The sequence below is a fragment of the Chiloscyllium plagiosum genome, unplaced genomic scaffold (genome assembly GCF_037043375.1).
Source record: "Chiloscyllium plagiosum isolate Xiang-an unplaced genomic scaffold, Cpla_swu_hap1 HiC_scaffold_8, whole genome shotgun sequence".
Lineage (NCBI taxonomy): Eukaryota > Metazoa > Chordata > Chondrichthyes > Orectolobiformes > Hemiscylliidae > Chiloscyllium > Chiloscyllium plagiosum.
The window spans coordinates 106,658,998-106,676,146 of NW_028270146.1; the positions used below are offsets into that span (position 1 = coordinate 106,658,998).

Consider the following 17,149-nt stretch of genomic DNA (forward strand, 5'->3'; position numbering starts at 1 on the left):
CAGAAGGCCAGCCAACACAGTGCTACTGTTCAGCAGGATTGCTTTGAAGAGATTGTCAGGTTGAGATTTCAAGAAGCCGAAAGAGAACATAAACCTTAAACAGTAACATTTTCACAGTCGTAGATGTCAGACAGAAGCTAAATTATTCCAGCTTCCCTTTGGAAAACTGGATGGAATTCCACAGGACGCGGCCCATTTCAGACTGCGAGGTGGAGAATTGGCTTCTCAGAGGATGGTAATCCTGTGGCGTTCTCCTCCACAAAAGGTTACAGCCAAAGAACTAGATGAATCTCTAGAAACTCACTGTGTGCAGGTTAATGGGGATAGTACTTGTTTCTGGTGTTGAGATAGACGATCAACTCCCCCACTAACTCTCTCTCTCTCCCCCTCTCACACACACACTTTCTCCATTTCTCTGTCTCACATCCCTTTATGGTGTTTCTCACTCGCTGCCTCTTTATTTTATTATCTCTTTAGGTTTTTCAATTTTGTTCTTTTACATTCTGTTTGTGTGTTCAATGTGGTCTCTATTTTTCTCTTCCACACCATCTCTTACTCTCTCATTCTCTCTGTCCTTCTGTCACTTTGTCTTGCTGTCTTTCCCCTCCTTTGTCTGTGTCCATCTCTCTACATCCCCCCGCCTCTCTCTCTCTCACCTTGTCTCCCTTTAGTTCCTCATCTCTTGCTATCTGTCTCTCTACACATTCAGCTGTCTGTTTTTGTTTTCCTGTCTGTCTATTCTGCTTCTCTGCCTGTCTCTTGCTTTCTGACTCTCTCTATGTCTCTCTGTCTCCCTCTCTGACTGTCCCTGTGGCTCTGTCTGTGTGTCTCTGTCTCCCTCTCTGACTGTCCCTCTGCCTCTGTCTGTGTGTCCCTCTGCCTTCCTCGTTAACTGTCCCTCTGTCTGTGTCTGTGTGTCTCTCCGTCTCCCTCATGGATTGTCCCTCTGTCTCTGTCTGTGTCTCCCTGTCTCCCTCATTGACTGTCTCTCTGCCTCAGTCTGTGTGTCTCGTTGTCTGCCTCACTGACTGTCCCTCTGTCTCTGTCTGTGTGTCTCTCTGTCTCCCTCGCTGACTGTCCCTCTGTCTCTGTGTGTCTCTCTGTCTCCTTCACTGACTGTCCCTCTGTCTCAGTCTGTGTCTCTGTCTCCGTTGCTGACTGCCCCCCCCGTCCCTGTCTGTGTGTCTCTGTCTCCCTCTCTGACTGTCCCCCGTCCCTGTCTGCGTGTCTCTGTCTCCCTCTCTGACTGTCCCTGTGTCTCTGTCTGTGTGTCTCCCTGTTTCCCTCACTGACTGTCTCTATGTCTCAGTCTGTGTGTCTCCCTGTCTCCTTCGCTGACTTCCACTCCGTCTCTGTCTGTGTCTCTCTCTCTCCTCACTGACTGTCTCTCTGTCTCTGTTTGTGTGTCTCTGTTTCCCTCCCTGTCTGTCCCTGTGTCTCTGTCTGTGTGTCTCTGTCTCCCTCTCTGACTGTCCCTGTGTCTCTGTCTGTGTGTCTCTGTCTCCCTCTCTGTCTGTCTCTGTATCTCTGTCTCCCTTGCTGACTATCCCTCTGTCTCTGTCTGTGTCTCTCTCTGTCTCCCTCCCTGTCTGTCCCTGTGTCTCTGTCTGTGTGTCTCTGTCTCCCTCTCTGATTGTCCCTGTGTCTCTGTGTGTCTCTGTCTCCCTCTCTGTCTGTCCCTGTATCTCTGTCTCCCTCACTGACTGTCCCTATGTCTCAGTCTGTGTGTCTCCCTGTCTCCTTCACTGACTTCCACTCCGTCTCTGTCTGTGTCTTTCTCTCTTCCTCACCGACTGTCTCTCTGTCTCTGTTTGTGTGTCTCTCGTTTCCCTCTCTGACTGTCCCTGTGTCTCAGTCTGTGTGTCTCTCTGTTTCCCTCACTGACTGTCCCTCCATCCTTGTCTGTGTGTCTCTGACTCGTTCGCTGACTGTCCCCCTGTCTCTGTCTCCCTCTGTGATTGTCCCTGTGTATCTGTCTGTGTGTCTCTCTGTCTCCCTCGCTGACTGTCCCTCTATCTCTGTCTGTGTATCTCTGCTTCCCTCACTGACTGTCCCTCTGTCTCCATCTGTGTGTCTCTCTGTTTCCATCACTGACTCTCTCTGTCTCTGTTTGTGTCTCTCTGTTTCCCTCACTGACTGTCCCTCCGTCCTTGTCTGTGTGTCTCCTTGTCTCCTTCGCTGACTTTCATTCCGTCTTTGTCTGTGTCTCTCTGTCTCCTTCACTAACTGTCCCTCTGTCTCTGTCTGTGTCTCTGCCTCTTTCACTGACTGTCCCCCTGTCTCTATCTGTGTGTCTCTGTCTCCCTTGCTGACTGCCCCTGTGTTTCTGTCTGTGTCTCTGTTTCTCTCGCCGACTGTCCTTGTGTCTCTGTCTGTGTGTCTCTCTGTCTCCCTCGTTGACTGTCCCTCTGTCTCTGTCTGTGATTTTCTGTCTCCTTCATTGACTGTTCCTCTGTTTTGGTCTGTGTCTCTGTCTCCTTCACTGACTGGACCCCGTCTTTGTCTGTGTGTCTCTGTCTCCCTCTCTGACTGTCCCTGTGTTTCTGTCTGTGTCTCTCTGTCTCCCTCACTGTCTGTCCTTGTGTCTCTGTGCGTCTCCCTGTCTCCATCGCTGACTGCCCCTCTATCTCTGTCTATGTCTCTCTGTCTCCCTCTCTGACTGTCCTTGTGTCTCTGTCTGTGTCTCTGTGTCTACCTCGCTGACTGTCCCTTTGTCTCTGTCTGTGTCTCAGTTTCCCTCACTGACCGTCCCTCTGTCTCTGCCTGTGTGTCGGTCTGTTTCCCTCACTGACAGTCCCTCTGTCTCTGTCTGTGTCTCTGTTTCCCTCACTGACTGTCCCTCTGTCTCTGCCTGTGTGTCGGTCTGTTTCCCTCACTGACTGTCCCTCTGTCTCTGTCTGTGTCTCTGTTTCCCTCACTGACTGTCCCACTGTCTCTGTCTGTGTCTCTGTTTCCCTCACTGACTGTCCCTCTGTCTCTGTCTGTCTGTCTCTCTGTTTCCCTCACGGACTACCCCTCCATCCTTGTCTGTGTGTCTCCCTGTCTCCTTCCTGACTTTCACTCCGTCTCTGTCTCTGTTCGTCTCTCTGTCTCCCTCACTGACTGTCCCTGTCCCGGTGTGTGTCTCTGTCTCCTTCGCTGACAGTCCCCCTGTCTCTGTGTCTCTGTCTCCCTCTCTGACTGTCCCTGTGTCTCTGTCTGTGTCTCTCTGTCTCCCTCACTGACTGTCCCTCTGTCTCTGTCTGTGTCTCTGCCTCTTTCACTGACTGTCCCCCTGTCTCTGTCTGTGTGTCTCTGTCTCCCTCTCGGACTGTCCCTGTGTCTCTGTCTGTGTCTCTGTCTCCCTCGCTGACTGGTGAGGACAGTGCAGGAGAGAGAGAGAGAGAGAGAGAGAACCTGCACAGTTACTGCCTTTGCTGTTTTTGAATTCATGTGTCGCTGGACATCGGAGTGTGCCTCGGAAAATTAAAAAAGAGTGAAGTTCACAACTAATCTTGGAGGAACCTGTTGGGCGAAGTTCACATTGAATCAGATAAGTTAATTGTTGTTTTAAGTCTGTCCAATAGAAAGGCTGCAGTGGTGAGTACAGTGGGTTCTTTCTTGATTGTATGTTTTTGGAGATAAGTCTCTAGATTAAACTTAAAATATAAGCCATAACTATCTATTTAACCTGGGGCAGTGTTTTATAGAGGAATAAGACGGTGTTATTTTCTGGGTCTGTAGATTGTGAAGGAGCAAAAATAGCCTTTGCAGTGATATGTACTTCTTGTCAGACGTGGGCGTTTAAAGAGAGTTTAAGGGTTACTGCGGATTGTATCTGCCATAAATGCTGTTGGATGCGAATCTTATCAGATCGAGTGGATCGGTTGGAGAGACAGATAGAAGCAATGAGGAAATTGCAACAGTAACAGTATGTGATGGATGGCAGTTATAGGAAGGGGGGAAAGTCTCAGATACACTCACATAGATGGGTTAACTCCAGGAAGGGTAAGAGAGGTAGGCACCTAAGCCAGGAGTCTTTTGTGGATATACACATTTCAAACAGGTATGCTGTTTTGGAAAATGTAGGGGGTGATGGATTCTCATGGGAACATAGCACGAACAGCCAAGTTTCTGGTATTGTGTGTTTCTGTTTCCCTCACTGACTGTTCCTCCATCCTTGTCTGTGTGTCTCCTTGTCTCCTTCGCTGACTTACATTCTGTCTTTGACTGTGTGGGTATCTAATGCAACGAGGGGTACGTCGGCTTCCAAGAGATCAATTGTGTTAGGGGATTCTGTAGTCAGAGATACAGACAGACGTTTCTGTGGCCAGCAGAGAAAAAGCAGAATGGTATGTTTTTTTTTCCTTGTGCCAGAATCAAGGATGTCTCAGAGAAGGTGCAGAATGTTCTCACGGGAGAGAGGGGCCAGCAAGAGGTCTTTGTCCACATTGGAACCAACGACATAGGAAGGGAAAAGTTTGAGATTCTGAAGGGAGATTACAGAGAGTTAGCAGAAATTTAAAAAGGAGGTCCTCAAGGGTGGTAATATCTGGATTACTCCCAGTGCTACGAGCTAGTGAGGGCAGGAATAGGAGGATAGAGCAGATGAATGCATGGCTGAGGAGCTGGTGTATGGGAGAAGGAGTCACATTTTTGGATCATTGGACTCTCTTTTGGGGTAAAAGTGACCTATATAAGAAGGACGGATTGCACCTAAATTGGAAGGGGACTAATATACTGGCAGGGACATTTGCTAGAGCTGCTTAGGAGAATTTAAACAAGTAAGGTGAGGGGGGGTGGGACCCAGGGAGATAGTGAGGAAAGAGATCAATCTGAGACGGGTGCAGTTGAGAACAGAAGTGAGTCAAACAGTCAGGGCAGGCAGGGACAAGGGAGGATTAATAGATTAAACTGCATTTATTTCAATGCAAGGGGCCTAACAGGGAAGGCAGATGAACTCAGGGCATGATTAGGATCAAAGGACTGGAATATCATAGCAATTACAGAAACATGGCTCAGGGATGGGCAGGACTGGCAGATTAATGTTCCAGGATACAAATGCTACAGGAAGGATAGAAAGGGAGGCAAGATAGGAGGGGGAGTGGCATTTTTGATATGGGATAGTATTACAGCTGTGCTGAGGGAGGATATTCCCGGAAATACATCCAGGGAAGTTATTTGAGTGGAACTGAGAAATAAGAAAGGGATGATCACCTTATTGGGATTGTATTATAGACCCCCAAATAGTCAGAGGGAAATTGAGAAACAAACTTGTAAGGAGAACTCAGCTATCTGTAAGAATAATAGAGTAGTTATGGTAGGGGATTTTAACTTCCCAAACATCGACTGGGACTGCCATAGTGTTAAAGGTTTAGGTGCAGAGGAATTTCTTAGTGTGTACAAGACAATTTTCTGATTCCGTATGTGGATGTACCTACTAGAGAAGGTGCAAAACTTGACCTACTCTTGGGAAATAAGGCAGGGCAGGTGACTGAGGTGTCAGTGGGGGAGCACTTTGGAGCCAGCGACCATAATTCTATTCGTTTTAAAATAGTGATGGAAAAGGATAGACCAGATCTAAAAGTTGAAGTTCTAAATTGGAGTAAGGCCAATTTTGACAGTATTAGGCAAGAACTTTCGAAAGCTGATTGGAGGCAGATGTTCGCAGGTAAAGGGACGGCTGGAAAATGGGAAGCCTTCAGAAATGAGATAATGAGAGTCCAGAGAAAGTATATTCCTGTCAGGGTGAAAGGAAAGGCTGGTAGATATAGGGAATGCTGGATGACTAAAGGAATTGAGGGTTTGGTTCAGAAAAAGAAGGAAGCATATGCCAGCTATGGACAGGATAGGAACTATGAATCCTTAGAAGAGTATAAAGGAAGTAGGAGTATAATTAAGAGGAAAATCAGGAGGGCAAAAAGGGGACATGAGATAGCTTTGGCAAATAGAATTAAGGAGAATCCAAAGGGTTTTTACAAATATATTAAGGACAAAAGGGTAACTAGGAAGAGAATAGGGCCCCTCAAAGATCAGCAAGGCGGCCTTTGTGTGAAGCCACAGAAAATGGGGAAGATACTAAATGAATATTTTGCATCAGTATTTACTGTGGAAAAGGATATGGAAGATATAGACTGTGGGGAAATAGATGGTGACATCTTGCAAAATGTCCATATTGCAGAGGAGGAACTGCTGGATGTCTTGAAATGGTTAAAGGTGGATAAATCCCCAGGACCTGATCAGGTGTACCCGAGAACTCTGTGGGAAGCCAGAAAAGTGATTTCTGGGCCTCTTGCTGAGATATTTGTATCATCAATAGTCACAGGTGAGGTGCCGGAAGACTGGAGGTTGGCAAACGTGGTGCCACTGTTTAAGAAGGGTGTAAAGACAAGCCAGGGAACTATAGACCAGTGAGCCTGACGTCGGTGGTGGGCAAGTTGTTGGAGGGAATCCTGAAGGACAGGATGTACATATATTTGGGAAGGCAAGGACTGATTAGGGATGGTCAACATGGCTTTGTGCGTGGGAACTCACGTCTCACAAACTTGATTGAGTTTTTTGAAGAAGTAACAAAGAAGATTGATTAGGGCAGAGCAGTAGATGTGATCTATATGGACTTTAGTAAGGCATTCAACAAAGTTCCCCATGGGAGACTGATTAGCAAGGTTAGATCTCATGGAATACATGGAGAACTAACCATTTGGATACAGAACTGGCTCAAAGGTAGAAGACAGAGGGTGGTGGTGGAGGGTTGTTTTTCAGACTGGAGGCCTGTGACCAGTGGAGTGCCACAAGGATCGGTGCTGGTTTCTCTAGTTTTTGTCATTTACATAAATGATTTGGATGCGAGCATAAGAGATACAGTTAGTAAGTTTGCAGATGACACCAAAATTGGAGGTGTAGTGGACAGCGAAGAAGATTACCTCAGGTTACAACAGGATCTGTACCAGGTGGGCCAATGGGCTGAGGAGTGGCAGATGGAGTTTAATTCAGATAAATGCGAGGTGCTGCATTTTGGGAAAGCAAATCTTAGCAGGACTTATACACTTAATGGTAAGGTTCTAGGGAATGCAGGTTCATAGCTCCTTGAAAGTGGAGTCGCAGGTCGATAGGATAGTGAAGGCGGCGTTTGGTATGCTTTCCTTTATTGGTCAGAGTATTGAGTACAGGAGTTGGGAGGTCATGTTGCAGCTGTACAGGACATTGATTAAGCCACTGTTGGAATATTGCGTGCAATTCTGGTCTCCTACCTATCGGAAAGATGTTGTGAAACTTGAAAGGCTGCAGAAATGATTTACAGGGATGTTGCTAGGGTTGGACAATTTGAGCCATAGGGAGAGGTTGAACAGGCTGGGGCTGTTTTCCCTGGAGCGTCGGAGGCTGAGGGGTGACCTTACAGATGTTTACAAAATTATGAGGGGCATGAATGGGGTAAATAGGCAAAGTAGTTTCCTTGGGGTGCGGGACTCCAGAACTAGAGGACATAGGTTTAGGATGAGAGGGGAAAGATATAAAAGAGACTTAAGGGGCAACTTTTTCACGCAGAGGGTGGTGCATGTATGGAATGAGCTGCCAGTGGAAGTGGTGGAGGCTGGTACAATTGCAACATTTAAGAGGCATTTGGATGGGTATATGAATAGGAAGGGTTTGGAGGGATATGGGCCAGGTGCTGGCAGGTGGGACTAGATTGGGTTGGGATATCTGGTCAGCATGGACGGGTTGGACCGAAGGGTCTGTTTCCATGCTGTACATCTCTATGACTCTATGACTGTCTCTGTGTCTCTGTCTGTGTGTCTCTCTGTCTCCCTCACTGTCTGTCCCTCTGTCTCTGTTTATCTCTGTGTGTTTGCCTCTTTCTTTCAGTCTCATGTTCTCTGTCTCTCTATGACCCTTTGTCTTCTTTTTCCACACTCTCTCAGCCACTGTTTCTCAATCAGTTCATCTGTCACTTCTTCTCTTTGCCTTTCTCTTTCTGCCTCTCTCTCAATGTCTCTCTGTGTTGCTCCTGTCTTCCTATTCTTTACTCTCACACTCTGGCTCTGCCTCACCCTTTCTCTCTTCCCTACTCCTGAATCTGTCTGCCACTTTTGCCTTTTTCCTCTGTCTGTTTCACCCTCCTTTACTCAGTCTCTCTCTCTCTCTCTCTCTCTCTGCCTTCTCCCCATTCTCTTTTTCTCCCAGCGGATTTTGAGAGCCTGTAATTTTTAATGAGTATTGCCTTCAGGGAGTTGCCCTACACCCCCGACCCTGACCCCAGCAGTGTTTCTGACCCGATGCTGTGTTTCCAGGTGGTGAATGAAATGTTGGAGAAAACTAGCAGTGGGGGCTTCTGTTCCAATGACAACATGGTGCAGATGACTCTCAACACATTACCCTTCGGAGGGATCGGTAAGTCTTCTTCTTGGGACTCGATGGAGATGGAAAGGCCCAGGCTCCAACCGCGGCCTGTGTCCCTTGTTCACACTCACTCACTCTCACTGCCAATTACACCGAAGCACACACACACGCGCGTGCACACACTCACTCACACACACACATGCACTCACACATGCACTCATAATCGTTCTCTCTCTCACTCACACACACACCCTCACTCACTCGCAATCACTCTCACTCACACATACACATGCACTTACACACATATATACACATACACACATTTACACATACACACAAACATATGCACACACACAATCACTCTCAACCACTCAAACACACACATTCACACATTCACACTCAATCACACTAACACACGTGCACACACATATACTCTCACACTCACACTCTCACACTCACTCTCACACACTCACATTCACACACTCACACTCTCACAATCACATAAACACACATTTATTCACACTCGCACACACTCAATCAAACAAACACGCTCACATTCACTCACACAGGCGCACTCATACACGCACTCACACTCACATTCATGAACGTGCACTCACACACACGTACACACTCACACATACACACACTCACAGATACATACATACTCACACACATGCAAACACATTCAGAGACACTCACTCACACACATACATCCGCACTTACTCACACTCTCACTCACATACACACTCAGACACACTCGCAGTTGCACTCCACTCACACACATGCAGGCACACACTCACTCCCTCTGTCTCACACACACACACACACACCACTCTTCAGATTGTCCAGATAGCATCTATGATATATGTGGGCTGAGACAAAACACGTCAATCTAAATGACAGTATTTTGAACAGATGAGTGCTCCCTTAGGACATCCAGTGCAGCATTCCCTCAGTACTGACCCTCTGACAGTGCAGCATTCCCTCAATACTGACCCTCTGACAGTGCAGCACTCCCTCAGTACTGACCCTCTGACAGTGCAGCATTCCCTCAATACTGACCCTCTGACAGTGCAGCATTCCCTCAATACTGACCCTCTGACAGTGCAGCATTCCCTCAGTACTGATCCTCTGACAGTGCAGCACTCCCTCAGTACTGACCCTTTGACAGTGCGGCACTCCCTCAATACTGACCCACTGACAGTGCAGCATTCCCTCAGTACTGACTCTCTGACAGTGCAGCATTCCCTCAATACTGATCCTCTGACAGTGCAGCACTCCCTCAGTACTGACCCTCTGACAGTGCAGGATTCCCTCAGTGCTGACCCTCTGACAGTGCAGCATTCCCTCAGAACTGACAATCTGACAGTGCAGCACTCCCTCAATACTGACCCTCTGACAGTGCGGCATTCCCTCAATACTGACCCTCTTACAGTGCAGCCTTCCCTCAGCACTGACCCTCTGACAGTGTGGCACTCCCTCAGTACTGACCCTCTGACAGTCCAGCATTCCCTCAATACTGACCCTCTGACAGTGCAGCACTCCCTCAGCAAAGACCCTCTGACAGTGCAGCATTCCCTCAATACTGACCCTCTGACAGTGCAGCATTCCCTCAATACTGACCCTCTGACAGTGCAGCATTCCCTCAATACTGACCCTCTGACAGTGCAGCCTTCCCTCAGCACTGACCCTCTGACAGTGCGGCACTCCCTCAATACTGACCCTTTGACAGTGCAGCCTTCCCTCAGCACTGACCCTCTGACAGTGTGGCACTCCCTCAGTACTGACCCTCTGACAGTGCAGCCTTCCCTCAGTACTGACCCTCTGACAGTGCGGCACTCCCTCAGTACTGACCCTCTGATGGTGCAGCACTCCCTCAGTACTGACGTTCCGATAGTGCAGTACTCCCTCAGTACTGACCCTCTGATAGTGCAGCACTCCCTCAGTACTGACCCTCTGACAGTGCGGCACTCCCTCAGTACTGACCCTCTGATATTGCAACACTCCCTCAGTACTGATGTTCCGATAGTGCAGTACTCCCTCAGTACTGACCCTCTGATAGTGCAGCACTCCCTCAGTACTGACCCTCTGACAGTGCAGCACTCCCTCAGTACTGACCCTCTGACAGTGCAGCACTCCCTCAGTACTGACCCTCTGACAGTGCAGCACTCCCTCAATACTGACCCTCTGACGTTCCGATAGTGCAGTACTCACTCAGTACTGACCCTCTGATAGTGCAGCACTCCCTCAGTACTGATCCTGAGACAGTGCAGCACTCCCTCAGTATTGACTTTCTAACAGTGCAGCACTCCCTCAGTACTGACCCTCTGACAGTGCGGCACTCCCTCAATACTGACCCTCTGATAGTGCAGCGCTCACTCAGTACTGACCCTCTGACAGTGCAGCACACCCTCAGTACTGACCCTCCGACAGTGCAGCACTCCCTCAGTGCTGACCCTCTGACAGTGCGGCACTCCCTCAATACTGACCCTCTGACAGTGCAGCACTCCCTCAGTACTGACCCTCCGACAGTGCAGCATTCCCTCAGTACTGACCCTCTGACAGTGCAGCACTCCCTCAGTACTGACCCTCTGACAGTGCAGCACTCCCTCAGTACTGACCCTCTGATAGTGCAGCACTCCCTCAGTACTGACCCTCTGACAGTGCAGCACTCCCTCAGTACTGACCCTCTGATAGTGCAGCACTCCCTCAGTGCTGACCCTCTGACAGTGCGGCACTCCCTCAATACTGACCCTCTGACAGTGCAGCACTCCCTCAGTACTGACCCTCCGACAGTGCAGCACTCCCTCAGTACTGACCCTCTGACAGTGCAGCACTCCCTCAGTACTGACCCTCTGACAGTGCAGCACTCCCTCAATACTGACCCTCTGATAGTGCAGCACTCCCTCAGTACTGACCCTCTGACAGTGCAGCACTCCCTCAGTACTGACCCTCTGATAGTGCAGCACTCCCTCAGTACTGACGTTCCGATAGTGCAGTACTCCCTCAGTATTGACCCTCTGATAGTGCAGCACTCCCTCAGTACTGACTTTCCGATAGTGCAGCACTCCCTCAGTACTGACGTTCCGATAGTGCAGTATTCCCTCAGTACTGATGTTCCGATAGTCCTGGACTCCCTCAGTACTGACCCTCTGATAGTGCAGCACTCCCTCAATACTGACCCTCTGATAGTGCAGCATTCCCTCAGTACTGACCCTCTGACAGTGCAGCACTCCCTCAGTACTGACGTTCCGATAGTGCAGTACTCACTCAGTACTGACCCTCTGATAGTGCAGCATTCCCTCAGTACTGACCCTCTGACAGTGCAGCACTCCCTCAGTATTGACTTTCTGACAGTGCAGCACTCCCTCAGTATTGACTTTCTGACAGTGCAGCACTCCCTCAGTACTGACCCTCCGACAGTGCAGCACTCCCTCAGTACTGGCCCTCTGATAGTGCAGCATTCCCTCAGTACTGACCCTCTGACAGTGCAGCACTCCCTCAGTACTGACGTTCCGATAGTGCAGTACTCCCTCAGTACTGACCCTCTGACAGTGCAGCACTCCCTCAGTATTGACTTTCTGACAGTGCAGCACTCCCTCAGTATTGACTTTCTGACAGTGCAGTGCTGCTTCCATCACGATAGATTGGCATGGAACACTATGCTGTGGGGTTGGGCAGAGTTGATGTGGTCTCTTATTGATCATTGGCAGGTTACAGTGGGATCGGGGCCTACCACGGGAAGTTCAGCTTTGACACGTTCTCCCACAAGCGGGCGTGTCTGCTGAAGAATGTTGGGATGGAAAAGGTCAACGCTACCCGTTACCCTCCCTACAATGAACAAAAACTCACCTGGCTCCTTTGGGCCACTGACATCAAGAAGAGAGACTGTAGCTGTCAGCTGTTGTAGATTCGGACCGTGAACAGCTCTCTACCACAGTTGTTCAGCATCAATATCTGTTACTGCATTAAAACCTGTTGTTGTTTGTTTAATACCTGTTACCTATCGCTCTTGCAACCTGTGCATCACAACAGGGAACTGCAAACCCTTTGTTCTTGTTTCCTCATCCTGTACAATTAGCACATCCCTGGTTATTGATTTCACAGCAGGACCCGACGGCTGGACACTGCCTTAAGACACATTGCTTCATGACTCCCGTGTTACGATTTCACGATTTAATTGTTTATCCCTTGATAAAACCCAGATTCTCAAACTTTTGATTAAAGCACATTGCATCGAAATCTCGCCGGTGTTCTCTGTGACTTAGGTTATCTGTGCTTTCTTGCATTCTGTCATTCTGAGCGCAGGATTAGAGAACATAATGGAATGAAAATAGGATGGCGAGGGGTGTGTACGCAAAGTATACGGTGCAGGATTGTTGACCACAGTGCCGACTCTGGAAGGCTGCCATCTTTTTATTCACTCCTGGGACATTGGCTGGACTTGCACTTATTCCCGTCTTTAGTTGCCCCCTTGAGAAGGTCGGGGTGAGCTGCCTTCGTGAACCACTGCAGTCCCTGTGCTGTAGGCAGACCCACAATGCCCTTAGGGAGAGAATTCCAGGAGCTTTACCCAGTGATAGTGAAGGAGCGGTGATATATTTCCAAGTCTGGGTAATGCGTGATGCAGAGTGGATTGTTGGGAGTCTGCGGTCAGTCAGTGGGCTAGAGTAAGAACAATGGAGCAAGGCACGGAGTGAATCCAAATGGACCTTCTCCCACAATCGGCCAGTTTCTGCTGTTGATGTCTAACCCCAGGAAGATTGGACAGACTTCTCCAGTTGACATAAAGGATCCCACTTTCAAGCAGAACAGAGATGGCGACTGAGGTGATGCTAATATTCTGACTGATATTTCACCCCCTGTGACTTCAATCCTGATTTATAGCAATACAGTTAACCCTTAACTGTCCTCTGGAATGACCTAGTGAGACACTCAGACTTGGAGCACAGAACAACACGGTATGTGTGTGCGTGTGTGTACAATGTGTGTGTGTGTCCGTGTACAGGGGTGTATGTGCGTGTGCATATGGCCGCGTATGTGTGCAGGGCTGTTTGTGTGTACAGGGCTGTGTGTGTGTGTGTGTGTTTAGGGGTGTATATGAGTGTATAGGGTTTTGTGTGTACAGGAGTATGTGTGTGTATACAGGGGTGCAGGTTGTGTACGGGGGTATGTGTGTACAGGAGCATGTGTGTGCGTAGGGGTGTATGTGTGTGTGTACAGGAGTGTATGTCTGCGTGTGTATAGGGTGTGTGTGTGTGTATGTACAGGGGTGTATGTATAGAGTGCGCGCGTGTGTGTGTATACCAGAGTGTGTGTGTGTACAGGTGAGTGTGTGTGTGTCTATACAGGGGTGTATGTGTGTGTGTGTACAGACATATGTGAATGTACAGGTGTGTGTGTAGAGAAGTGTGCATCTGTGTGTATGTGCGGGGCAAAGGTGTGTGTACGGGGTGTATGTTTGTGTGGGTGTACGGGGTGTGTGTACAGGGTTGCATGTTTGTGTGTGAACCGGTGTGTGTGGGCGCAGGTTGCGTGTGTTGTATACAGGGTTATATTTGTGTGTTTATACAGGGATGTGTGTACAGGAGTGTATGTATAAGCGTATGTACAGCGATGTGTGCATGTAAAGGAATGTGTACAGGGGTGTCCATATGTGTGTATGTGCAGGGGTGTGTGTTTGCACAGAGGTGTGTGTATGTGCAGGGGTGTGTGAATGTGTACAGGGGTATGCATGTGTGTGTACATTGTGTGTGTGTCCATGTATAGGGGTGTATGTGTATGTGAACATGGCCGTGTGTGTGTGCAGGGGTGTTTGTATTTACAGGGGTGTGTGTGTACAGGAGTGTATATGTACTGAGGTGTATATGAGTGTACACGGCCCAACAAGTCCACACCGACCCTCTGAAGAGTATCCCACCCAGACCCATTTCGCTCTGACTAATGCACCTAACACTATGGGCAATTTAGCACGGCCAATTCACCTAACCTGCACATCTTTGGACTGTGGGAGGAAACCGGAGCACCCGGAGGAAACCCACGCAGACACGGGGAAAATATGCAAACTCCAGACAGACAGTCGCCCATGGCTGGAATTGAGCCTGGGGCCATGGTGTTGTGAGGCAGCATTGCTAACCACTGAGCCACAATGCCGCCCTCATGTGTATGTTTGTGTGGGTGTATGGGGTGTGTGTACAGGGTTGTATGTTTGTGTGTGTACAGGTTGTGTGTGTGTGTGTATACAGGGTTAAATGTGTGTGATTGTACAGGCATGTGTATACAGGAGTGTATGTATGTGTGTATGTACAGTGCTGTGTGCATGTAAAGGATGTGTGTATGTGTACAGGGGTGTGTGTACAGTGGTGTGTGTATGTATAGAAGTGTGTGTATGTGCAGGGGTGTGTGTATGTGTACAGGGATGTGCATGTACAGTGGTGTATGTACAGGGGTGTGTGTATGTGTACAAAGGTGTGTGTATGTGCAGGGGTGTGTGTATGTATAGGGGTGTGTGTATGTGCAGGGGTGTGTGTATGTGTACAGGGGTGTGCGTGTACAGTGGTGTATTTATGTACAGGGTTGTGTGTATGTGTACAGAGGTGTGTGCATGTGCAGGAGTGTGTGTATGTGTCCAGGGGTGTGCGTGTACAGTGGCATGTTTGTATGTACAGATCTGTGTGCGCATAGGGGTATATATATGTGTGTATGTACAGGGATGTGTGCATATACAGGGGTTTGTGTATGCACAGGGTGCATGTATGTGTACAAGGATGTGTGTGCATGTGTGTGTGTGTGTGTGTGTGTATACACCAGTTTCCACTGCTCTCCCAGTGGAAAGACCCATCCTTTGGGTGAATGTTACAGACTGGCCTTTGCCAAGATCCAGGAAAACGTGCTGAGGGACTCACTAGAGCTCAGGGCAGTAAGCAATCCCCACTCAGGCAAACCTACTGCCTCAACTCGATCCGCCATTATGGAGTGAGGGCTGGTAACATATAGAATCCTCATTGCTCCTACTGGAATGTATATATTTATTAGCATATTCAATCAATGTTCCATTTGGATGGCAACACATAACAGAACATAAGAAATAGGAACAGGAGTGCACCATTCAACTCCTTTGAGCCTGTTCCACCACTCAATAGGATCATGGCGAATCTGACATTCCTCATGCTCGTGCCACGTATCCTTGATTCCCTGACTGAACAAGAATCTATCTGTCTCAGCCTTCATTATATACAAGGACTCTGCTCAGCTCCATCTCTCTGTAGCAAAGCTTCCAAAGACTCTCACCCCTCTGAGTGAAGAATTTCCTCCTCATCTCAGTCTTGTATTGGTGACCAGATGGTGCCAGCTGTCCTAAACTTTCCTAAAGGAGGTCGGGTTTGGGGGGGAGACATCCTCTCAGCATTGACTGTCCAGCTCCATAAGAGTCCAGTATATTTCAATGAGACACCTCTCATTCTTCTAAACTCCAGTGAGTAAAGTCCCAACTTATTTAGCCTTTGCTCATCAGACAATCCCTCCCTACCAGGGTTCATCCTCATGAACTTTCTCTGAACTGCCGAAAATTAAATCATGCCTTTTCTTAAGTAAGGGAGCCAAAACAGAGCTCCAGATGTAGTTTCACCGGTGCCTTGTACAGCAGCGTTAAGACTTCCCTATTCTTATATTCCAAACACCCTTGAAATAAGGACCAACATTCCATTAGCCCTCCCTTTCTGACTCACTGTTGCCCCAATGTACTAGCTTTCAGTGTTCATGCACAAGTTGCTCTCAGACCCTTTCTGTTGCGTCTTTCTGCTGCTTTTCTCCATTTAAGTAAAACTTTTCTTTGAATCTTCCTTCCAAAATGACCTTCACATTTTCCCACGTTATACTCTGTTTACTTACTTTCTGTGCACTCATTAAACCTATCATTTTCTCTCTGGAAATTGCCTGTATCCCTCTCAAAACCTACCTTTCTACCTTTTCCTCTCAAGGTTTCCTGAAGAAGGGCTCATGCCCGAAACGTCGACTCTCCTGATCCTTGGATGCTGCCTGACCTGCCGCGCTTTTCCAGCAATACATTTTCAGCTCAAGGTAACCTTGTAGGTTGAGTCACTAGTTAGGAAGGCAAAAGCAATGATGGCATTTATTTTGAGAAGACTTGAGTATAAAAGCAGAGGTGCACTCCTGAGGCTCTATAAGGCTCTAGTCAGACGACATTTGGAGTATTGTGTGCTGTTTTGGGCCCCATATTTCAGGAAGGATGCACTGACCCTGGAGCGTGTTTAGAAGAAATGCACGAGAACGGTCCCAGGAATGAGAAGCTTAACATATGAGGAACATTTGAGAATTCTGGGTTTATACTCGATGGAGTTTCAAAGGATGTGGGGGCATCTAACTCAAGCACACAGAATACTGAATGGCCTGGACAGGGTGGATATTGGGAAGATGATTCCATTGGGAGGAGAGACTAGGAACCAAGGGCACAGCCTTAGAGTAAATGGGAAGACCTTTTAGAATGGAGATTAAGCGAAACTTCTTCAGCCAAAGAACGGTGAATCTATGGAATTCACTGCCACAGAAGGCTGTGAAGGCCAGGTCATTAAGTGTATTTAAGACTGAGACAGATAGGTTCTTGAGTATCAAGGGGATCAAGGGTTACAGGGAGAAAGTGGGTGAATAGGGTTGAGAAAATAATCAGCCATGACTGAATGGTGGAACAGACGCAATGGGCTGAATGGCCTAATTTCTGCTCCTATGTTTTATGGCCTAATGGTCTTTTTGTGTTTCATCTGCAAATTTGGCTTCAGTACATTTGCTTCTGTCACTAAAGTGAAAATCCTCAAGT

At 48.2% G+C, this 17,149-nt stretch overlaps 1 protein-coding gene across 1 annotated transcript in view; it reads left to right on the top strand.

The window, feature by feature from the left end:
• LOC122547546 (aldehyde dehydrogenase family 3 member B1-like) overlaps positions 1-12,226 on the top strand; it is a 46,153-nt gene extending 33,927 nt beyond the window's left edge. The window contains exons 3-4 of the mRNA XM_087989499.1: positions 8,268-8,367; positions 12,030-12,226. Coding sequence (XP_087845625.1) covers positions 8,268-8,367; positions 12,030-12,226 — 297 coding nt within the window. The remainder of the gene's footprint in view (positions 1-8,267; positions 8,368-12,029) is intronic.
• Positions 12,227-17,149: the final 4,923 nt, after the last annotated feature.